The sequence below is a fragment of the Haliaeetus albicilla genome, chromosome 14 (genome assembly GCF_947461875.1).
Source record: "Haliaeetus albicilla chromosome 14, bHalAlb1.1, whole genome shotgun sequence".
NCBI classification, from domain to species: Eukaryota; Metazoa; Chordata; class Aves; order Accipitriformes; family Accipitridae; genus Haliaeetus; species Haliaeetus albicilla.
The window spans coordinates 29,960,199-29,986,098 of record NC_091496.1 but is presented as its reverse complement, the minus strand read 5'-3'; the positions used below and the strand labels follow the sequence as shown (position 1 = coordinate 29,986,098).

Here is a 25,900-nt window from a genome sequence, read left to right as displayed (position 1 = left end):
AAACAGTACTGGTCCCAGTACAGACACCTGAGGGACACCACTCATCACTGATCTCTAGCTGGCCATTGACATGGAGCTGTTGACCACTACCCTCTGGATGCAACCATCCAACCAGTTCCTCATCCAACAAACAGTCCACCCATCAAATCCCTATCTCTTCAATTTAGAGAAAAGGATGTTGTGGGGGACCATGTCAAAGGCCTTACAGAAGTCCAGATAGATGACATCTGTAGCTCTTCCCTTGTCCATTGATGTAGTTACTCCATCAGAGAAGGCCACTAGGTTGGTGAGGCAAGACTTGCCCTTGGTGAAGCCATTCTGGCTGTGTCAAATCACCTCCCTGTCCTCCATGTGCCTTAGCATAGCTTCTAGGAGGATCTGTTCCATGATCTTCCCAGGCACAGAGGAGAGACTGACAGGTCAGTAGTTCCCAGGGTCATCCTTTCTACTCTTTTTAACAATGGGCGCAATGTTTGCTTTTTTCCAGTTATTGGGGACTTCACCCGACTGCTGTGACTTTTCAAATATCATGGAGAGTGGCCTGGCAACTACACCAGCCCACTCCCTCAGGACTCTAGGATGCATCTCATCAGGTCCCATAGACTTATGTATGTTCAGGTTCCTCAGGTCATCACAAACCTGATCTTCTCTTACAGTGGGAGGGACTTTGCTCCCCCAATCCCTGCCTTGAGGTCCATCCACTCGAGAGGTGTGGGAGGAGAGATTGCTAGTGAAGACTGAGGAAAAAAATTGAGTACCTCAGCCTTCTCCTTGTCTGTTGTTACCAGTTTGCCAGTTGTGTTCATCCAGCAGGTATGCTTTCCTTGACCTTCCTTTTCTGGCTGACATACCTATAGAAGCTGCTCTTATTATTCTTTGCGTCCCTTGCCAAGTTTAGCTTCAGCTGTGCCTTGGCCTTCTTGACTCCATCCCTACACAACCAGGCAATGTCCCTATACTCTTCCCAGGAAACCTGTCCCTGCTTCCAGTGCTTGTGCATTTCCTTCTTGTCCTTTAGTTTGACCAGCACATCTTTACTCAGCCATGCCAGTCTCTTGCCCTCCCTTCCCAATTTCCTACACATGATCCAGTGTTGTATTTAACTAAAAAAAAATTCAAGTTAAGCAATCTGGCATCATTTCTGAAAATCACAGTACAGAAGGATGTTATCTGAGAGAAGGGCATCCTTAAGGAGATCAGCTCAGGAAGATACAGGCACACTGCATTTCACAAAGAATTTAATCACTGTAGGAAGTGAAATCCAATTATTGAAACAATTTCTTCTTTTGTTCTGCATTGTAGAAGGTACCGAAAGAATGGCTGGATGCTTATCAGGGAATGTATCCAATGCTTTTAAGAAACAGGGCAAATCTCATTGACGTGCTTGAAGCTGCCAGTAAACGTGTGCCATATTTGAAGACCGTGACAACCACCACTCAGCTGTCTGTTCAGTGCGAAATTTCTTCCCACATAGCAATACCTTGACTTCTCCATTATTGTGGCAAAGAACAACTTTGCTATTTGCAAAAAGCTTTCGCATAGACTTACAATAATTACTATTTATGAGTAATATTCACACACGACTCAAGAATGAGAAAATGTTGTACTTGGTGCTTAAATATATACATACAAAGAAAAGGCATGAGACTGGGACCTTATGGGTGATACTTGACAAAAACCTATTTGGGGAGGGGTGTAGGTCTGCATTTAAGTATATGACAGGGGATAGGCAGAAAGAAATAGACCACTTCTACTGTTTATATACTGCTAGCTGGTTTTTATATTATCACTGATAGTCCTGTTTATATAAGGCAAACATTAAAACAACTCTGCATGTGTTAGAATTTCAGGAGCATTAGTGACTTTGGTAACACTACTGCCTTTTTACTATTGGATTAAGTAAGCTTTGGCATTTAAATCAAAGGCAAAGATGAATAAACAGATTCCTTTTCACAGTTACCCCACTGTCCTTTTTCAACAGAACATTATTGCATTTTCAGCTTTATTACAGAAACTCTCAACAAGTCAACAAAAGACTTACAAGCTTTTTTAACTGAAAACTTTAACCTGTTTATTTTGTATAGCTACAATATAAAGAAAATATTTTCAACAGAATTTTGAAAGACCATTTATTTTTACAGAGCTAAAGCATTCTCTTGTTAGTTTGGTAGTGCTCCTTACCTGGTTTATTGAAGAAAGACTTCCAAGCCATAATTATCCTTGTATACACTTCCTGTGCATCACTACTACTTATTCTATGCTCAGAAGAAAGCCAGCTTACTCTTCCAAATACTATAAACTGCAGAAGACCCTTTTCCCTGTTCTCCACTTCCAGAGACTTTAAATCAAGGGAAGTCCAATTAAATTCTGGCTTTTCTTCCCTTTCCATAGTTCTCTTCTATTTTTACTTCAGTTCCTAATGAACCAAGAAAATAAGACAGAGGAAATGGAAAGAAGAAAGAAAACAATATAGAAGTTCCTTGCACTTGTCTAACCAAGTATGTAGTCATGTATTAGTATCTTTGTTTTCTCCGGTGACTTGTAGAAATGATAATTCCTTTGGTGGATAAGATCAAAGCTTTAAAAAAGTATTAAAATAGGATTTGGAAAGCAGAGGATATTCCCCATAGAGTACTACAGTTTTGTGAAAGGTCAAATTCAGGCTGTCTTTACTCCACAATATTGCTTAAACATATTCTGTGTAACTAATATATCCAGGCAATATTACTTTCAGTAATTAAAAATACATATTTCTGTATTCTTGGAAATCAGAACAGCAAACAATGGCAGGTGTTAAATTTAGGCTGTTTGTACTCCATACAGGATAAAGAAAATTGGAAAAATTCATACCACTGCTCGTGGGAGAAAAATGCTTAAGTGTGTCAGACATGTATTTCTTTTCCTAGAATCAACAGCTCTTTACTAAGTCCAAGCTCACTGACAGATACAGACACCATGATGAAGAGAACAGATTCCATAGCTTTCTTTACATTTTTGCTCTCCAGACACTTATTCTAAGCTTTGAAAGAGGGAATATGCTTCTAGTCAAAATCACATCATTGAAAAATGCATGTTATCACAAGGATAGCATTTTGTGAGATCATTTGTATAAAAAGACAAAGATTCTAGTTCTAGTTTCATTTTAAAAGCTTCTGAAAATAGAAAGTAAGAAAGATTGGTGAGCATGTACTCACACATGAAAAGAATAAAAGACCTTTTAATAATCCAGATGGAGTAATGACTATACTCAGTAGCTTTCAAAGACAGGATTCTGATGAGATTTAACTGGACAGCTAAAGGACAACTAATGAAGTTAAAAGTTGACAAATGCAAAGCAATGCAGATGTGATGGTAAAAAACCTGTTGCTTTTCCTAAATTAAGGATAGGCAAGCTTAATGTAAGAAACTTAAAAGCACTGCAACATCCTGGGCAGCTCATTCTATCTGCCGGATGAGCAGAAATTGTAAAAAAATAAAATAAAAAAATTGAGAAACAAAACATGACTTTTATTGTTTGACAAATAAGTCTGAAAGCATGAAAATTCCATTACAGAAATTAATACTGCAGCCTCATGTAGAGTCTTTAGCTATGTCAATTTGTGAAATTATATCACAGGATTAGTAGAGGACTCAAAAATTCAGAGTGAAGGAGTACAAGTCAAGAACTTTGTAGTCAGGACTAACTCAGCTACAGATACCAGCATTACAGATCCTCTAAGCTTATGTACAAGGAAAAAAACGGTCAATGTAATACCATTGTACTGAGTCATCAATACTGTAACTTCTTCTAATATCATAAGAGTTTAATAATTTGGATGGACAGGAAGAAATATAAACTCTGATCTTAACTTAAAGCAAGTGGTGGTCAGATCTTAGCAGTGGTAATGCCACCAGTTCAGATCATAAGCTGAAAAAGGGTGTCTATAGCTAATTGATATCCATCTATGAAAATCTGTTGAGGTGTCAGCCAACAGGCTGATTGTTTATACACTGCAGTACATTTTATGGACTAAGACATTCGAAGGTGAGCTGCTGTCCTCTGTAAGACACAGAGCCTTTCAAAATTGCATCTATAGCTGTTTTAATTCAGAATTACCTTTGATATTATAGACAAAGCTGCACAGAGTAAATTTATAGGTAAAGTTCCAGGAAGTAAGGGTTGGACCTAACTAAATTGCTTAGCAAAAAAAGGATTCTACAGAAAGACAGTAGATTACTTTATGTGCTAGTGTCTCATGCGGAATGGATTTGGGGTTTGAATGTACCAAGTAGTCAAGACAACTACTACCAGTAATAGACCTAACACTATTAAGAACAGTATAGCTTAAATAAAGTAAAGCAGATGCAGTTCTGGTCTGATAAGCACAAAAAAAGGAAGATGTGCAACTATATGAATGCTTACCACATGATAGTTTAGAGTCTGTTTACAATTGGCAGTCCTAGCAGGGAGCTATGGCTCCTCCAATAAGTCCCCATTTAGACAAAGAGCTGTGCCAGGGTTTATTCCAATTCTAAAAACCCCAGACAACACACACTAATGATCAGGCTTCTTTATGGAATTAGATAGCTTCCACAAAGATGCGAAATAATATGTACATGCACATGTGCTAGAACAAATGAGCGTATGCAGCACTGAAGTTATGCACTGCTATAGATGCTGTAAGTCAAATTTGGAAATAGATTCCATGAGAGTGCACTACATAAAACAGCAAAAAAGCTGGTAAAAGTATGTATAGAAAGATACAAAAGGGCTTTCACATTCCATCACCTATTATGTACATTAACCTAACTTAAAGTATTGCTCAAAAAATATACTATGTTCATAAATATTAAATGCTAAATTTTATATACTAAGTAATGATGTTTGTCCTTTCAGGAAATGGTGAACACAGAAATTCAGGGTGTAAGCACAGTTATCCTTTGATGCTGTAAAAGCTTTCAGAGAATACTGGCTTGTGCATCTGCAGATTGCTGCACTAGGATGCTGGAAAGGAGTTTACTAGTTGTTGCATAGAGCCTGCCCTTAAATCCTGGTTAAACCTAGAAAATGCATGATGATTAAACTCACAAGATGACACTTTCACTGTCTGTCCTTCTTCTGTCAGCTAGAATCAAATGAGTTACTTATTTCACAGCCTTTTTTGAATCATATGCTTTTTCTAGCCATCTACTTCATTTCCTAAAACACTTGGAGTTCTTCATTAAAAAATTCCACGGGTCCTGGAAAAAGCATTCTTTGGCTTCACCCTGTCAGGCTCCAGTGACATAAAAAGCATTGCTCTATAAAAACATGCGTTATTATTGTCAACAAAATTCTGGTTTGACATGTATGCTGATCCTAGTTACTTTCAACAGCAAAACCTCCAAAGAGAAAAGGATTGATATGATGAAAAATGAAGGTCAGAGAGAGTTTAAATACACCGGAATAGGAGAGAGACTTAAAATATGGCATTTATAAAAGAGATAGTGTAGTTTAGCAGCATGAAGTATTTCTTACTGAATAATTCAAGAGAGTCTCGTTCAGAACCCTAACTTAAGTGCTAATTAGCCACAGCAACATACTTACTTTCAACAAAAATATAAAATAAGATCTAATTAATGACCATTTCCAGTGGCAAAGGATGAAGTTCTCTAATTTATCTCTGAAAAAAGACACTAGAAGAGAAACAAAATGAAAGGGGAGCTTTAAAAAGAAAAAAGCATTTCAAAGGCTAGGTTCCTGTGGGCATTTCAGTGCCTAGGGCATACTGCTCTGGTTAGCCCTTGCAACTTGTCACTGCAAGAATTAGATGATTATTTCTCTTTAGGAGAAATCCCTTCTATGCCAGTAAACACAGAATAAAAAGTTGTACATTTTCTAAACTGAGGTATGCATACATTTGGACTGAGAAAGCAGCACACCAGAACCACATATTATTTTAACTAAAAAAGGGACGAAATGAGCCCGCGCAATTCTTTGAAACCGAGTTGAGAAATTCCTCCAGCAGCTGATTACACAATACTCTGCTATAACATGTTTTTCACAGTTTAGTACATCAAATTATTTCACAAGTGGAAAGTAAGGGTATACAAGAGCTATTTATAGAACTTAGAAAATTTGATAACATAGAGCAGAAGGTCACTAAATCATAGATAAACGGAGAAAGGTTTCTTAATGGGAGTTATAGTGTGCTCAGTAAAATTGCTTCCACTGTTATCAGCCATATTATCTACAATACTCATTTGATTCAAATTAGAAATCCAACAGTAATACAACAAATAAGCCCTAGCTAATAAGCCATAAGATTTCAACTGAATGCTTCCATTAAACATGCATATATAACCTACCTTCAAATTAAATGGCACCTGACTCATGCATTTCATTGTTCTAAATATTGCAGTCACACCAGCAGAGTATTTTCATAATAATGCTAAAACTGTTTCATTAACTTGTGTTCTGTGCATGTTTTAAGTGATTAGTAGTACTGATCAAGGATGCAGAAGGACAGATGTTTAATTGGCAGTAAGAACACAAGAGTGAATTCTCAGTTGTCAAGTTTCAGGCAGAAGTTCAAGAGAAATACATGCCCATAGCTAAAGCTGAGTCTCATTACTGAGTTTTAAATGCCTATTTAAGACCTCCTTGATTAGTGAAGTATTGAAGCTTATTTATTCCTGCCTCAGAACCTTAGCTTACTTCTGATTTGGGTACACAGGAACAAAAAGACAGATCTGTATAAGAAGGTGGTAGTCTCTATTAAAAATTTGGAAGTCATGAGGTTGATTTACATTTGAGAGAGTCAAGGCATTATGTGTGGACTCAGCTGAAAGTAATATGTGAGCTCCTCCCTGCAAAATTTCTCAACAACAACACAATACCATAATCATGCCAAACTAGTCTGCTTGCAAGTATGCTTTTCCTTTAAAGAGACATTTGCCTTATAACTTCCAACAACCCATTAAACTTTCTAAAAATTTCATGTCAGGGATGGAACTATAGCTATTACTGCAATCTTCTTCCTGTCTTTGCTTCTTCACATTCATAGTGACACAATCGTTCTACCTTCCTTAGCATCTGTTTAAGCATTTGCATATTTTGTCATACAATGTAATCAAAATAAAGTCTCTACTTCCCTATTATTAGCCATTTCCAGTATCTTCCTTTCCAGTATTTAAGACACAAACCTCGTGAAACCAGCTGTACAGTGTCAGTGAAATTCTGTGGATCCTTATTTAGAAAGCTACCAGTTCCTATGAACATAATGTTCTGATGGTTATCTCTTTGTCTGCATAGAGCTCAGCAGTCTTGCATTCAGTAATCTTTACTTCTATAAAGTGGGGTTACATCTCTCAAAAAAGGCTGCTATGACTGTATGTCCTTTTGACATTGATATAGTAACTATACAATGTATAATGCAATGGCGCCACTGGGACACAGTTTTCTTTTATCTCAAAAAAACTAACATAAAAGTTGCTGGAAAAGTTTAAGTTTTAGAATACAGTAATTATTCAGAAAGAAGCTGAAAGACAAGTAATTTCTCACTAGTTCTTTCTTTTGCTGCTTATTGAGAGTTTTTCTTTTTAACTTACCAGGCATTATAATATTGGAAAAACCTAGTTTCCTTGTTATGGATACTCCATGGGTGAACATAGATGTATACTCTCTCCTAATTTGTTCTATGTCTCCATGAAGCAACTGAAGAGAAACTGCCAGACCTGAAAATGAAGAGAAAACCAAGGAAAAATAAGACATTCAAACAGATTATGGTGATCACCACTTCTTAAAAATTATATATAATTGCAAGGATACATGTATTCCTGAGAACTCAGAAAATTCAGAGGAAGTTCAATAATACCAAACTAACCCACCCCAAATTTTTATGTATTTGGGAAGGCTACCAACATCCAGAAATCAATAAAGACTTGAAAACAACTACCCCTGAAAAAGCATTAGCAAATTATTACTGATCTGTAATTACAATGATGCATTGGATCAAAACTGTCTCAAATAGGGATGGACTGATGCCTTAACTGGAAAAAGAATTTTAAAGAGATCTCAACCTAGGGAAATGCCAATCAGTAATATTTGCTACCATTTCAATTTTTCACTTCCTTCAACACAATGCTGCCTTCACTGGTATGCAAGAAAAGGTGCAAACACAATGGTCCCTATCTATGGGAGAAATGTGGAAGTCTCATTACAACACATCGCTTAACCTGATACAAAGTTATGCAATATATTAATCCAAAATCTGAAGAAATGAACTCTAATAAACCAATATAGTATAATCAATATTTTTTACTTAGGCACAGTAATTTCATAATGACTGAAATTACAACTTTTTTCAATATTCATTGGATTTAATCAATCATGCTGTTTCTTATGTTTGCTACAAGACATGCAAAATGCAAGGGTGGCCATATAATCATTTTCCAGTATTTATTCCTCTAGAAACAAGGAAGAATAACTTCATCTACTATATCTCCAGTGTACAAATAAACTGCAAACAGTATACTTCATTACAGCTGAGATTAACAAAAACAACAGGCATGCCTTCTGGTTATTTCAAATATAATCACTGAGGCAAGTGTCAGGGTGATACAGCTTGTAAAGATTAATCTTCCCTGACCTCCAACATTACTACAGCATATCACGTGTCAACATACAGATCAAGGACAAGATAAGAGCAAACTCTTCATATACACTGAACAACTGGAGATAAACAGACAACTCAGAAGAGTCATAACTAACTTTAGATTAAGCTTAAGTAAATAACATGTACACACAGACTGAACAATAAGGTCATTGGTCCTTCGGGCTTTGGAAGAAATTTCCCCTACAACCATGTTACTATTTAACTGAATAAATTTACTTGAAGTTTGATGGTTCTTAAATCAGAGCTTGAAAAATCTGTACGAAGTACTGCCAGTCCAGGTTACTGCACTAAAGCAATCAGAGGTCTAATTAGCATGACAAATTTTATCTTCTTGCTCTTACCTACACTTATATTTTATTGTTTTGGCAACTCCAGAGAACATGATACTCTGAACCAGACTTGTATTCTCTTATGAAAAACAGCTCACCTACACATAACCAACCCAGTACATAAACAAATCTTACAAGGAAAAACATGCAGCAAAGCCTATTCTATTTTAAAGACTCTATTTAATGCCATGGCCATTAATTGTTTTGATACTAGGAATTTGTTCTGTGGTTATCCAGTCGACAACTTTTAGGAACTAGTGACAATTATTATTGGTGTAGAGAAGAAAACAAACCATACTGTGGCCAGCTGATAGTACAGGAGGTTGGTAAGATGTCATAGAGGCAAAATTCAGACTGTTAGAGCAGGTGAAAAGTTTTTCATTGTTAGATTGGAAGAGTTAGGCTGGGTATAGCTCACTTACAAATATGGACATTTAGCCCACCTCCAATCTTGTTTCTTTTATATTTTAAGAAATTGTTATACATACATATGTGTATTCATACCCCCATATGCCCCTATTGCACTGTTTCCTTGGAAACCTAAACAAACATTTGCCATTGCTCCAGATCACATCAACCACAACACTGTTAATCAGATATTGTACGCTGCCTGGTGTTGAGTAAAGTTATTGTGTTTTCTAAACAAAAGTTGTAGACCTCAAATCTAATTAGTACTAGAGCTTTCTTCATGTACAAATTTCACAGATTTCCTTGAAGAATTTTATTTATCTCAAAAATAAGATAAACGTCAAAAAACCCTCATCAATGGCAAAATAGTTTTAACTGGAGAAATAAGCTGCCTGGATTTGAAGTACTTGCTCATGCAACGTGAGAAAGGTATTAGAGCTCTGTATTTCACAGCATTCATTGTTAGAAAACGAAGAGTCATCTTTTTATATCCAAAAGCATCAGGAAAATCTCTCAGTGAACACACTTAAAACATGGTTTACTTATTTTACCTATAGTTTAAATACATCTTTGGAATATAAATGGTATGGATCCCCCAACTCTTCAGAATAATGAAGAACATTGGATTAAAGATAGTAAAGTAACTTTAAAATGTTATACGGTGTAAACAGTCCAGTACAATAGGAAAGAGTAAAACTAAATGAGAATGGAAACAGAGCACAGGTGTACAGGAAGGAAGTCTGAAGAACCTCTGAAAACCAAGGTTTCAAGTTAACAATCTTGCCACTGAGGATCCAGCTGCCAAATGAAAAGGGAATGAAAAGACGACAATTCCCTGTTAAGTGTTCTGATTGCTCTCTCAAAGCTCCACTAATTTTGCAGGGAAACTAGGCCCCCCTGCTTTAAGGACCTAAAATCAGAAGATGCATACTGTTACTGAGATGTGATACCCAAGCTACAGGATGGGTTGCTTGAATTCCCACTGATTTGTTACATTCAGGATCTTGTGATGGGCAAGAGGAACACACCGTATATGAAAAGCCAGAAGCTTATTTTTAGTCCTAATGAAAGTTTTAACAGTCTAATCAAAGAGTTATTATTAGTCCGTTTACAATGATACTAACACACTCCAAACAAAATACTGTTAAAATGACATATATACACACAATCTTTCAAGTATCTACCTACCCCTTGCTCACCCTTCCACTATCCCTCTGGGGTCTTAAGGTCAATGGTTTCAACCTGGGAAGGTGGGATATGGTGACTGAGTTATCAGCACCCCAAGTCCTTTGCCATGAGGAGTGGGATGTTGCCTGTTTCTTCCTGCTCTCTCTCTCGGCTTCTCTTGCAGTAATTTTTATGTTTGTTAATGTGCTTTACACCTTGTTATTTCTTCACTGGTCTGCAAGTCCGCATTACATCTTCATTCATCATATATGATGTGTTTTATACATTCCACATATCTGTTCATTGTTCTCATTGTTTCCCCTAAACCTGGTTTTATTCTGCTCTCAAGGTCACACTATTTGATGACCAGTAATTGGCTACTGGTGAGCTGTTCGTAGGTCTGGGGCCTCTAGTATCATTCCATGCCAGTACTTTCGAGACCTCAGTTATGGTCATGTCTTTACACTTTTATGTTCCATTTTAGTTTAGGGTTATGGATAGCTAACTCTACACAGAGTAACTACATGTTATAACTATCTATGAAATATAAAACATATGTACCAAAGTGGGTTACACCACACAATTATACAATGCTAAGCAAGAGCTAAAATAAAGTAGATACAATTTATTATTTTGTCATTAGATAAATGCTTTTACAAGTCAGAACAAATCTCCAGGCAGGCTAAGACAAGTCCAGCCAGCCAGTGCCAGATAGGTTAATGAGGACTGTGTTGTCAGCTAAACACAAAGCCTGTGGCCAATTACAACCCACAGCAATCCCGTATTTATGGGTCTATAAAAATACAGTACACTTGCCAACGAAACTAGACACCCATCATGACTGAGGAACCATGCATCTAAAATAAAAATCATGGGGAAGAGGTACTTTAAAAAGATTGAATAATTCATGTTTTACAAAGGACTGAAGTTTGTATCCTTATTATAAATCAAGTTACCTGACTATCAGTTAAAGTTAACTAACATCATTTAAAACATACTGGCACATCACAGAGCAATTCAGATGCTCAGAAGGTTGCACGTTCGATTGAAGTGAAGAGGGACTCCCTCAGACATACTGCAAAACAAAGTGCAGTGAAGAGGAACCGCCTAGTTGAAAGACACCACCTTCCTCACCAAAACGTAACCACAATTTTGCATGCCATAATGGCCAGAAAGTCACTGAACTCAATTTACAAGTGATTAAAGCTATCTCTATGGAAAAGAAATGAAGGGGTGGAGGGGAAAGTTTACTGTTCCTAGAAAGGAAGGCTTAATCACCAGACAGTAATGAGACTGGATCAAGGTGGAGCAGGCTTCCAAAGAATTTCATCAGCAGCCAATCCGGGAGAGATGGAGAAGATGCTCAAGGAAAAGGAATGCAATCAGAAGAATGCAGAGATATTATTTTTGTATACGGAGATAGAAAGTTAATTCATTAAAATTTCTCCTATGGAAACATGAATACTCTTTTCTGTCATATAACAAAGGTAACATCCTTTAGTTTTAATTTATTCCAGTCTGATGATATATGTCAACATCAGTTCTTTCTCATCTCATTTCATGCACTAGCCAATAAAATTATCAGCTTTAGAAAAAATAGAGCATTCCTGATGGAACAGCTGTGCCCAGACAAAGCCAAATAGAAAACTGCAACATGACACCACACACTGCATCTGACTGATATGATTATTACACCACCTATCAGACCTAGAATCTATCCAAAACTTCATAACTATAAATTTTCCATTTCTAAAACATTAAGAGCTAAAACGTAACAATGAAAATGATTCTCCAGTCTCTGAAGGACTGGCCCATTTTCTTTAATTAGGTACACAGTGTAGCTTTGTCCCCTCAGAAAAAATATCAATTACCTCCCTAGTGGTAATTAAAACCTCTTGTGTTAGCTATTATTCTTTATTTACTCCAGTTTTGAAAATATTACTACTAAGCTCTGTGTGGTACTGCAAACAGATCTGCTTTTATTTCTTTTGCAAGCACATGAAATTTCTCACAATTAACTTGCACCATATTTCACCACAGATTATTTTTATCATGCAGATGAAAGAATACAGAAAATTGACAAGTTGCTGAATAAGCATTCCAGATTTTTGTTAGATCTGTCATTTTACCTTAAAACAGCTTTTTTACTGCATTATTGATTTCTGCATTTAGTTATGACAAAAGACAACTGTTCATTACGCTTACAGTCCTCTTATTGGCATTTGAGCTTCTGCGGGGAGGGGAAAGCATTTATATTCAGCTTCTATCTACTGGCAGCAGAGAATCCTAGATCATATTAAGAAGAAAATGCCTAGCAGCTGCTAAGGAAGCTGACAGAAAAAAAAAAACCTCAGACAGAATGCTACTCAGCACTGTTTGTATTTTAAGAAAGGTAATAAAATAAGGCATCTGTCCAAATAAAGATGCCTAAGGGTATTAAAAGTATTCTGAAGGCATACAGGTGTTCCCATTTCTGGTATTGTTTAAAGGGTCCGAATTAGCACTGCAAAAATAAAACCAGTTGTTATTGGCAAACAAATGATTTATTGATTTAATGTGATCTGGGAAAAGAAAATCATATAAATCTTGTGCAATTTGGCCACAAATCGATGTAGTAAATCTCATAAAATTACAGTCTGGGAACAGAGACAAAATAAAGGAGAGGTAGATTCAATCCTCGCTGGCCTTGTTAAAGACTTGATTGTGATTATTTTATATTATCAAAGGAAACTCCAAACTCTCTTTTCCTCAGCTTTAAATTCTGGGGTTTAACTCAGTAAAAAAGAACGCAAGAAAAACAGCCTTTGCAAAATTTTGACAACTTTCTTGGAGCTCACAAATTAAATGAGCTCTTGTACTTAAGGCTTTTGTCAGAAATGCCCTCAAGTGTGGAAAGTCAGGGTTGTTTTTTTTTTCCTCACATGGAAAATAAACACTTAAATGGAAATGGCATTATATTATCACAAGAAAACTGGCTTGGAATTTCTTCACGGAGAGATGGTAAAGCCTCAGGTATTTCTTGCCAGAATCACCATACAATGAAGGTTAAAGGACCAGAAGGCTAAATGACTATTATAAGCATCTAGTCTAACCTCCTTATACAGACAATAAAGATCTCGGCAGTAATTTCTCCAATTCCTACCTTGGTAAGCCCATCGATGCCCTTTTCTACTAACAATATGCACAGCATGTCAATATCCATTTCCACACTACATTGTTACATGGCAAAGGTGAATCATCTTCCCAAAAGTTTTTAAAATCTTTTTTACATACTGTTTTGTTAACTAAAAAAATACACAATTTTACAATTATAAGTGTTTTATATTGCTTCTAGTGCAAATAACAGACAAAAAGTTCCAAGGAAACACCTGTTATTTTCTCCTTCATGAAGTGCAGCTCTGCCACGCAAACAGCTTTCACACCATTGTATTAGAAATTTAGCTACTTGCGTTCCAGTTATGTGTCTTATTTCAAATAAACAGTCAACATTTAACTGGGACCTAAAGAAAGTGTTAAAAAACAAATCCCCACCAATATAAAAGCCCAGGTAGCATTTACTATGAATTTGTAAATATAACCCTTGAAGAAGCTAAAATCATGCATATATGTTCTACAATTTATCATTTGAAGTAGCCTTAAGACATTTTATTCTTTCAGTAGATAAAGGAAGTCAACAACACTATTGAATAGTAACAAGCAGAATGGATTTTTGCAAAAGGCTTATAAAAACCTCACTGCTAAGACATAATCCAACTCCAGGACAGAAATATGAGCCAGCTATTCACATTATGTAGCCTTAGGTAGAAATTACCAGGCTTAAATTGGGTGACATTTCAATCACATGCAGCAATAGTGTGGCCAACAGGAGCAGGGAAGTGATCATTCCCCTGTACTGGGCACTGGTGAGGCCGCACCTCGAGTCCTGTGTTCAGTTTTGGGCCCCTCACTACAGGAAAGACATGGAGGTGCTGGAGCGTGTCCAGAGAAGGGCAACGAAGCTGGTGAAGGGTCTGGAGCACAAGTCTTATGAGGAGCGGCTGAGGGAACTGGGGTTGTTTAGCCTGGAGAAAGAGGAGGCTGAGGGGAGACCTTATCGCTCTCTACAACTACCTGAAAGGAGGGTGTAGTGAGGTGGGGGTCGGTCTCTTCTCCCAAGTAATGAGCGATAGGACAAGAGGAAATGGCCTCAAGTTGTATCAGGGGAGGTTTAGATTGGATATTAGGAAAAGTTTCTTTACTGAAAGGGCTATCAAGCACTGGAACAGGCTGCCCAGGGAAGCGGTTGAATCACCATCCCTGGAAGAATATTTAGAAGACGTGTAAATGTGGTGCTTAGGGACACAGTTTAGTGGTGGATTTGGCAGTGTTAGGTTTATGGTTGGACTCGATCTTAAAGGTCTTTTCCAACCTAAATGATTGTGTGATTCTATAATCGCAGTACTGAGATGAACAGCAAGTCATAACTTCTACTGGATAGAAGATGGCCCTGGCAGTATCACAACAGCACATTTTTCATTCTTCTCTAAAAACAAGTCTTTTAGCAACACCCAAGAGCACAGTATGAATTTAACTTTATTAGAGCCCTCATCTCCAGCACAGTCTACAAGTCGTGCCATATGAAGGACACTTACAGATAACTACACCAAAAAATCTACCTTGAACTTGATTTTTAAAGTCCTTATGGTAAAACCAGAACCTTCACAGACAACACCACAAGCTGGAACTGCTGGAAAAATGTACAAAATTACAACTGACTCGTCTATAAATCTGCCACCTTTAAGGACTAATATCTTTTCCTAAAAGTACCATAATTAATATTACATGCTAGATTAGGCTACAGATTTCAAAGATTTGGTTACTCCTGAATTTGGGAAAAAGGTTTTACATTAGACTGCTGAACAATATCATCCACCCTGTAAAAAGCACTTGAAAAAGTAAAGTTCTACAAATCCTTGTCTAAAAACCCACTCTAAAACTGGCTTTCTTATACATCAAAGTTGTCATTCAGTGCCAAATGATCTTGAACATTTTATGTGCAAAATTCTCTATAAATTTAATCTTTCAGCTTTAGCATTTGTTGAGAACAAAAAGGAATGCCTTAATTCATTGTGTACTTAGTGAAGCACATATGAGCACCATTCTTATTTTAAATGTATTTCAAATAGCAGCCTTCGGTGACAACTAATTCTTAAACTCATCAAAATGGAATACACATAATCTCCTTGTCACAAAACATAACAAAGATTAAAACTGACAGATTAATAAATTGTCATAGAACTAGAGTAATTAAACAAATGCACTTGCTGTTTAAATGTTAGTGATGTGTAGATACAAAATAATTTCAGAGCACCGCTGACATCTGTGAACCCTGCTGAGAAAAGACAAACACCAGAGAACTTCTCTGTGATTAATCACAGGCCCAGGAGTTACCTAAAAGTTAGGTACTTCATTCTGTTCTATCTTCTCTGTCCAGTACATGTTACCACTCCTACTCTCATCTCTCCTCATTTTCTACTAGCCATTGCTCTACTCTATTCTCCACTGTGAGCCTATGCCTCCTTTTTGTGGCTAACAACCATAGCTGCTCCCAGCGGGGAATGCACATTTTGTTACCCATCTGACATTTCTCACGCTGATTCACAGGAAGAAGCTCTCCTTGCAACAACTCCAAGCGGGGTAACGCTGTGAACTGCCAGGGTAGTGTCATGCAAACATAGTCACACTACTTCTTGTAGCTAGAAAATACTGTAAGTTACCACAGCTTTGTTCCTAGAAACACTGCACTCTGTAAAAACTTATACTAAACTACCAATTCCCTGCTGTATCTGATCTCTTGTAGCTTTTCATCATAAAAAGCATGGAAAAATGATGCTCCTCAGTTATCTCACTTCACAGGGCCTCTGCAGTTTCTCCACTGCAAGGTAAACAGTGACTCTAACAGACTTCCCCCTCTGAATCAAGGAATTTGTAACCCAAAGCTTACTTTTTGTGAAATAGGAGATGAAACAGACACAGTATATGGTTCTCCACCTGCTTTTTAAAATTTCTCAGTGTTTGACAGTAACCACAGAGAAAAGATATTAGAGTGCCAAGAGGCTGTTGAATGCAGGTAAATAGGCATGGGAAGACATATACTGCCCCAAAGCACATACCAGTGTTTCTACCCCACTGCCTCCATTGCCATACATGTCTCAGAATTTGCGTTTTGTCAGATGAGTTCATGCACTGGGCTGGTCTACCTCATGCCTTTTCTGACTGAGTCTTATATGACCACTAAGCTAGACTGCAATTTAGTACCAACTGACATGTATACTGGGATAAAAAAACAACATGTGAGATAACAATAGTTCCCTAAAGCCAAGGATGTTTGCTTTATGAAACTTGCTTTGGTCTGGTTGAATTAAAATGATAGCAGTGTAATGAAATTGGCCTTTGAATGAGCAACCTCAATAAACCTCAAAAAAGTTAGATCCCACTTCAAAGTTGGTTCCTCTTTGAACTGGTGTTGGACCACATTGAGAACCCTTCCAACCCAACTTACTGTATGATTTGATTAATAACTTCCCCCCCCAAGATGACAGTTCATCCTTCCTCATGATGGGATTCTTGGCAAACATCTGTCAACAATATGGGCTTTGAGTCCTCCATGCTTCAATCAGGGCATTATGCAGTTGCCCATTTATTGGCCAGTCTCCTTTTTTTAGGCAGCATCAGCTTGGATGACCCTCTGCCTGCAGATTTTTGGACAGGTATGTGGAAACAAGTTTGAACTTATTACAGACAGTAAACTATTCATTTGAAAAACCTACTTAATTTCTTTCTTTAAAAGAGAAAGATGCACAACAGTTTGTGGCTGACGGACTTTAGACAATCTTTTACAAATCAAACCACAACCTGGATTTGTCTTAAAACCAGCCTCCCAATTCAGGTCTTGCCTCCACCGTGTTTAAAAATTCATGTTCCTGCCAACTACTAGATACAATATAGTAATTTCTGATTTTATTCTTTTTATGACCTAAACTGTATGCAAGAGGATATGATTTATGTAGGCTTTTCAAGACCTGCATTTTTATTCCCTATGCAACAACTAAAAAAATTAACACTGCTACCATATTAAAAAAGGGAAGAAAAAAAAAAAGGAAGAAATCCTGTTTGAGCCAAGAGTGGCAAAAGAAATCTCACCATTTTGAATGTGTTTCCTCTAAAGCTTAAGGCCCTCCCATCAATTAATGTTAATGTATAATTAAGTGTTTCCAGTGGAATTGCAGTGTAAGTTTGGCATTGCTACCACACTGCATTCAGTAAACGTGCAATTAGGTTACATCACTTTTATCTAGTTCATCAGAGCATTCCAAGATAATGGCACAGGAAAAGACCTTCCCACTACATTTGTTATTTTTTGTGGAATCCACATGAGAGTCCAAAGTTACAAAGCAGCTAGATACGTTTATAAGTTCTTACAGCAGTAATTTAATCTCTACAGGATTTGAAAGGATTTTCACCTCCTTTGCTGTAACAACTGAAAAGCATGTGTATCCTTGTCTCAGCTTTCAAGAATTACTGCATCAGGCACGTGCAGCTTTTTAAGACTTGTTATAAGGAAATCTAAATCGGCATTTACACAGGAGATTACACATGAGAATGTCAGGAACCTGAATTAAAAAGCGGAGCAAAAAGGAATGTCTTGCATCCCCGTAAGACTAAGCTATCCAGTCTTTCTTCTCAAAGGAGAGAAAGTGAGGAAAGAGGAAGTTGTAGAGCATTTTTCATCAATTTTTGAATATGCTTTTTATAAGATAACTCATTGCAGAGAATATTGACATGTAACATGAGACCAAGGTTTAAATCTCTCCTCTATAGGATTTGCTAAGAGGACATGAATACAGATCACACTTAAGAACATCATGCACTACTCAGCAGGCTTTAAAGCCACTTTCACTTTCCCTATGGTATAACGAATATTATCTGATTGTATACAAAGTTGAATAGTTGCTGCAGGGAAGTCTGAGAAGCCAAGTGATTAGCGTGCTCCTCTGGGACATGAGACAGACTGAAAATCCTTTTCCAAATCCGCCTCTGAAACAAGACATTTTCTGTCTTTGAAGAATGTCTCAAACACTGGAGAAAATTTCTGCTGTAAAACCAGTGAGTGTTTATACATTCCCTGACATAGCACGGGCATGAGAGTCACAGCAATCATCTCCAGCATTTTTTTAAAGCCTACTGCCCAAGCAGCTAAATCTAGCTCACCCGTATACTGACAGTGCAAGTGTCCTGGGTACATCCAACTACCCACCTGTTCTCAACTTCAAATAGTGATGGAAATGAAAGTTACCTCAGCTTTAGGTACCTACAGGAAGATCTCCTGCCTAAGAAGGTACTTTGAAGATGCTGATGGCATTTACAATAAGAACCATCACTGTTTAACTGTGTAGCTTGCTCACAGCCGTAAGTGGGTAATTTTTGTGGACAAGAACCCTCTACCTTCAGAGCCCAAAGGACTGTTCCAATCACCAGACATAAAGCACTGCTCCAATTACTAGACATTCCTTCCATCGTCATGTGCTGTATTAAAAAAAAATACATTTTAACTTTTGAAAGTCTAAAGAACTAGGGAAAAAAGAAAAGTAGTGTTATAAGCAAGAATACAAAGTTGCAACATGATAAATTCTTACTAAAAATCAGAAGAAGGAAGAAAACCATGATGCTGCATAAGTACATACAACTGGAGTACCATTCTCTGATTTTTATTTATTTATTTTTGGTATAGAACCATATTTAGTGACAACCAGATTTGGCCTCGTCCTCTTGCCCCTTGTCCTAAAACGCACTTCAAAACATTTTAAAAATCAACAGGTTCACTCATGGCACAGTAATTCTGTGGGCAAATGAAGCAGCTATTATATGATCAATAACAGTTTACAAGGCACTTTGTGCATTAGTGCCTGCTTTAATAAAGAGAAAAGCAGCCCACATCCAATACTATTTGTTTATTGTAGTCCCAAGAAAGGTCCAGAGTGTAGTTTCACAGTCACAACCAAAGAATAAGATCTGCAACTATGACCCACGTTGCAAACCGTTCAAAGAGATTTTGACATTTGACAGAAGCCCAAGCTTTGATATGAAAACAATGACTTTGGCTAGGCTTCACTATCTAAAATATATCATAAGGCAATAAGCAATGATTTTATAAGGTTTGAGAGAAGCCAGTAACTGTCTTCTGTATCTGTAGTAGGCATTTCACTGATCTCTGGCCCTACAGATAGAGAAATAGAAATGTGTTATTTTCCTTGTAAGACTGATGTAATTAGGTGTGATGTCTATGCAGGAATATTCATTTTTCCACAGGTTTTTGCATTATAAAACAAAGACACTAGCTTCTAATGCTAAGAAAAAATATTATAGGAAAAATAGTTTTTATAGCCAGCTCCACTCCAGATATTACTGAAACCTGGTTTGTTTAATAATTACAAAATCATCTAGATCTAATAGTACTTATTCTACAAATACTACAAACTCAACATAAGAAATAACAACACTACTAAATGCAGCAAGGGCTGTACAATTTGCCCTTTGCATTAACAGTTTGGTCTCCTACAGCAGGCAACCAGGTGTTTTCCAGTAAGCTGATACCTGACACCAGCTGCAAATACTAGTGGTGAACAGTAATTTGATCCACTACCTGCTACTCTAGTCTCTGTTAGGCTGGAAATTCATGCAGAAAACACATTCCAGTTCCCACTCCAGCAAATGACGCTAAATTATCCATGAGACTGAGTCCTTCCATTCTGCATCCACTGAGAAAAGGAAAGGGGATGAACATCTGTGCCCTGCTCCTTTCTGGGATGTATTAAGAAGTGACAGTCATTTGCCTTTATTTGATCTTTTTTAGACACAAGCTGAGAATCAAATGCAAGAGGATTCTGTACTTAAGAACTGTCATGAGTTGTAGTAGTAAAAGCACTTTTTTGGGGAGTAGGGGTTTGAATGCTAAATACAAATGCCATAGTCTGGCAATATGGGTTTTACATGCAAGACACTGAAAGTACATTTTAAGTTCCTTTTTAGTTTTCCCCAGAAAGCTGGAATACATTTTTTTTTTTTCTGAAGAATATTATGAATTATCCAATAAACTATTTCAGCACTGGGAGAAAACATTTGTGGAAACTGAAGACTTTGTGTGAGAATCTCCTGAGCTGAAAGAAACTATACAGGACAGAATCTGAAGAGGGAACAAACCTAGAGGATAGACAACAGCCTGAAGCATCTTTGCTGTTGTTTGTTTACTGTGTTTCCTTTCTTAAGTCTTTTTAACATGATTTGAAAAGAGCAAGTGCAATATAAACCAAAAATTCAAGTTTCTCTACATTTGGCTTATATCTACAACAGTTCCTAAGGGAGAGAAAAGACCTGTGTCTCTTGTAATGCAAGATTTTCTCCTTTTTTGACAACTATAAGGTGGCAGACAAGGCTAATGATGCTTCAGAACCTGCCATTCAATACTATTGCAGAAAAAGACAGCAAAGAAATAAAAAGTAGTGTAACAACAATATTTTCCATGAGGTGTCAGCAGAAGTATCTGAACATATTGCTAAAGCCTTGTAAGTGCTTTTTCAGGCTGCTAAACAGTCACAGAGGAACAAATTTCACATGTGTGATGTAAATAACCTTTCCTAGTTTATCTTTCAGTTGCTCAGTACTCAAAGTGGCATTACTGCTCACTTCCTCTTTCCCTCTCCAACCTTCACATGCACTACTGGAATTCTGTGCTGATCTTCTCTTTGCCTCCCTCCCCAACAGCCCTTTTCAAAATGTTACTGATCTTCAATTTGCTAGCTTTAGTTTCCAGCCCCCTGTAACCTGGAAAAAAAAAAAAATCATGTCCCACATGTCTTTTATGTTGAATATTCATATAATTAAGAGTATTCAAATTTATCCAATGTCTCCAAGGACAACTGGATATTTAACTGTGAACTCTTATTTCATGAGAACAAAATAGGATAAGCAATGTATCACAGAGTAAGCAGGTATTGCATGGACAGTCAGAATGACCAAGAGTAACTTCTGTTTTTCATGCATATGATTAACATATTTAAGAAGCCCAACGTTATACTAAGTAATGTGCTCTTGTATTTTCACTACATGATTTTTTTTATTTATTGTACAATAAGACACATGATATTCTAAACCTTAAATATATGTATATATGTGGCTAGAATCTATATGAGAAAATAATAGGATTAGAAATGATTAAATATGTAACTTCAGTCTTGATAAATAACATGAGCTTTTATGTGCTTCTTGGTTATCCACTAAAGATTGTTGAACATACATTTTCAAGATTATCATTACACTTGAAATCAAGTTAAAGCAGCATGAAATCTACCACTTGAAAGGGATTACAGTAATAGTAAAACCTGGAAAATGAGTTTGTATGAGATTCTTCTATAGTCATATTTCAAATAATTAACATTTCACAGGGACAAAACAATATTTTGAACACAAGGACAACAGACTCATAAGCTTACATTCCAGGTTTCATTTCAAGTTTGACCGTGTATGTCCTGGGATGACAGCATTCAGAAAAAGTTACCAAGTTGATATTAAAAAAACAAACAAACAAAAAGCAAATTCAGCATCTTCTATGGGTCAAACCACAATCTCACAATAACAAAGGTCAGTTGTCTCCCATTTTTTAAGTCTCACACCCACATTTATTTTGATGACAGAGTAACATATAGCTGACTGTGGAGTACTATTGGCAAGTTCTTAAGTACCAACTCTTCATCTTGGCTCAGCTGAAATGCGGAGTTACCAGTAGAAACGCAGATCACACTGATAGCTCCCAGTTCATTTTTTTCTGAAGTTTAATACACAATGGCAATGGCAAATTTTATATTCCTGATGAAAATGTGAAGCAGAAATGTCAAGCAACATGGATCAATAATTTGAGCAGCCCCACATGTGAACAGAACTCCATGGCAAACTGTAGCTCCTCAGCACAGAATAAAAGTTTATATTACTTGGTTCCTAGAAAAAAATTCAGAGACTTTTTTTCTTAAATGTGCACATGAATGGCAATATCATACATTTTCATCTAATATGAGTATTTTTCTCTATGTGAAAGAATTCTTTCATAGACCTTAGTCCTTCTAAAACAAAACCACTTCAATTGCAAACTAAGAAAACCCTAAGAATGCAAATAGAAATGTGGCAACTTACTCACCTGCATTGGAGCCTGTCAAGTTGTAACGTGCATTCAGCTTTTTAATGATATTTTCATGGATCTGATACCAGTCACTCTCTGTGTTGCACCTAGAAAAATGATAACTTTCTTAACTCTGAAATAGGAACACAAGTTTTTCAGACTGGCTTCACCATATATCTCTAAACAAATCCTGGTTTGTTCACGAAACTAATAATGCAATAGGAGCTAATGAAGTCCCATGAAACTGCCCATCTCAATGGAAAGGGTAAGAGCGCTCTTACCATTTGAGAAAGGCACCATGGAAATAACTGCTTGGTGTGGCAAAGGGTGGGAGAAAGATATAAGCAATTATGCTCAGGAACTCAGCCGTGACCAAGTTCATCATCGGTATAGATCTATCCTTCAGCACTAAACCACACAGAAATCTATCTTGTGACACTCAAGAAGAGACACATGACTCAGAGCCAGTCTTAGAAGACAGAAAAATCTGTGCTGTATGCTTCAAAGTTATTTAAAACAGGATGTGATCTTCAGGAGGTAGTCAGTGAAAGAACAAATTTAGAAAACAGCTGCTTTTCCATAAGGAAAAACTGACCACGTTCTAATAATCACTTTCCATGGTTTAGACTGGAGTTAGTCTTAGCATCAAATCTGATTTTGAGCAATATTTCTTCTTCCATCGCTTTTGTTATTTTAAAACAAATAGGCAAGATTAAAAAAACCAAAACAACAGAATAGGCAGACAAATCTAACAATTTGTTAACCAACAGCAAACACTTATTTAACATCCTGGGAGTCTAAATAAGAGCCAGCCCACATGTCCACTGTCACACTAAATTGTTTTTCTGCAGCACTGATTCCAGCATCTCTAATTCAGCACAGAGGGATACAGAGGAGAGGAGAAAGGCTGCCTGAAAGACTTCCATGCCTTCAAGATTTGAGTGGTAATTTCCTCATATGCAGGACAGTATGTGTCTCATAGACCATTTATGTACTTAGAACAGACTACTCAACAAAACGGTTCCTACTATAATGTCCAAGATCAGCAGGAAATTACATGCGCTGTGTTGCTACAGCAAGAAAATTGACCTTTCTTCCAATTACTATCAGTCAAAATCCACTATTTAATCAACCACTCATTTTAAAATCTATTTTTGATTTTTCATTCTCCAGCACTAACTGCCTTTTACACTTTTGTTATTCCCATCATCCAATTGCTTCATTTCACAAAAAGATACTCTGCCTGCTCTTTTTGTAGTTATGAAGTACTTCCACTAGCTGCCTAGGCAGCACAAGGCGTTTAAACAAGTCCTAAAAGCACTTCATATTGCCATAAAAAGAGAGCTCCAGAAACTCTTACAAGGATGTGAAAAATCCTGAAACATACACAAATATCTAAAAGGATGTAACCTTTATCTTTAATATTATCACACTTTACGAACACATCTGTAGAACTAGCCAAAATTTCCAAACTGTGACAAAAAAAAAATTAGCTACTACACTTTCTGGAACAGAAAGGAGCTACAGCTATTTACTTGCACTGCATTTAACACCACTGCTTCTGATGCAAACTGACTCAAAGATACTTCTACAAATTAATAAAAAAGCATTCCTTACATGTATACTTTTAAGACGAGGTCATCCTTTGAATCTCCTGCCAGCAAATCTGCAATACTGAGCACTGCACAGCCAAAGGGCCGTCTATATTGTACGTTGCAGGCATTTTTCTTTTCTCCAGCTCCCATTCGTCCTGCCAAACAAAATACATATTTGATGCATTATCCATGGAACTGTCTCTCTTAAAACCACAGAAGGGAGGCAGAGAGCAATCCAGCTCTGTATGGTGACAGATCTGAGTGGACAATGCCAAGTGTCCTCATCGCGAATCTGGTCCATCTTCATAGCACATCAGGATAACAAATGGTACAGGAAGTCCACTAAATAAGTGGTGATCTTGAAAGGTCTCAGACCAGAGGTACTGCTCACCCTCTCATGACCTCCACTCAACAAACAACGTTTTCTGATACCCAGTGACAGCACACTCATGACACCACCCAATTAAAATTTAGAGTTTAGACATGACAGTGTTCAATGTTTGCTGTCCAGTAAGAATTATTTTACTGTGGTTGCTGCTACCCGTGATTTTTATGAGGTGTTGCGATTGAGCCATTACAATTTAGTAATCAAATGCTGCTTCTGAATAGGCAACTGGCTAGCAAGGGGATAATCGACCAGCTGCAGAAAAATCAAGTAGAGATGAAACACGGAGAGGAAAGATGACAAAGGGCAGAAGAACAATTTGTGATAAGGAAGGCGGCAGCCAAGGAAAAGAGATTTGAAGCAAAATATTTTTCCTAGCCTTTTCTATTTTTTTAAAATACAATTGATCAATATTCTCACTGTGTTCCTGGCATTTGAAACTGCCCTCTTTCTAGCCATTTTATTCAGTTGTGCACTGGCAGCTATGTATCTTTCCCACCAAGTCTTAATTTCTGACAAGAAAAGCCTATGGTTGGAGTTGCTGCAGGGCAATGCCTCCTCCAAATATTCCTATGCTTCACAGCAGCTAGAAGAGTAATTGTTCCTTTTCACACCATGCAGCATATAAATCTTATTTTAACTTTTTAATATTTCAGTGGTTCATTTATAAACTTGACTGAGAATATATTTGAAAACTATACAATAGGAAAAATTCTACTCCTTATGCTTCTTTAAAACATTTATTCTTACCAAATATACTTACATCAGAGTTTACCATATCTTTTCCAAATCCTTGCCAATAAAACCAAACCACAATATTTTGATATTCTGATGAAACACTAAAACAGCATGAAAATGCAAGGCAAAATTATTCCTCAAAGCTGTAAAATAGTGTTTACTTTGTAAGAAGTTGTTTCTGAACTCAGCACAAGTTAGAGCGACTATATTTCAAACCAAAATATCTTTCAAAAATAGGATGAAAAGTTATATTTAGTACTGCACTGATGCAACTACAGAGACAGTTTACAAAGAAAACAATATATCTAAGAGGTCAGAAGCAGACCTGAAGATTATTGTTTCACATCAGTACAGCCCAGAGGATAACTTCTTAAAATAAATACCTAACACAAACATACACTTCTCTTCCACTTTGTTCTAGAGGACTCAATATC

At 36.9% G+C, this 25,900-nt stretch overlaps 1 protein-coding gene across 4 annotated transcripts in view; it reads right to left on the bottom strand.

Annotated features, from left to right (window-relative positions):
• The window catches only part of DOCK4 (dedicator of cytokinesis 4), a 253,381-nt gene that overhangs the window by 102,883 nt on the left and 124,598 nt on the right, over window positions 1-25,900 (bottom strand). For all 4 annotated transcript variants that reach the window (XM_069802123.1, XM_069802125.1, XM_069802124.1 and 1 more), the window contains exons 11-13: window positions 24,366-24,498; window positions 22,767-22,855; window positions 7,570-7,695 (exon numbers count right to left, since the gene is read on the bottom strand). In XM_069802123.1, coding sequence (XP_069658224.1) covers window positions 7,570-7,695; window positions 22,767-22,855; window positions 24,366-24,498 — 348 coding nt within the window. The remainder of the gene's footprint in view (window positions 1-7,569; window positions 7,696-22,766; window positions 22,856-24,365; window positions 24,499-25,900) is intronic.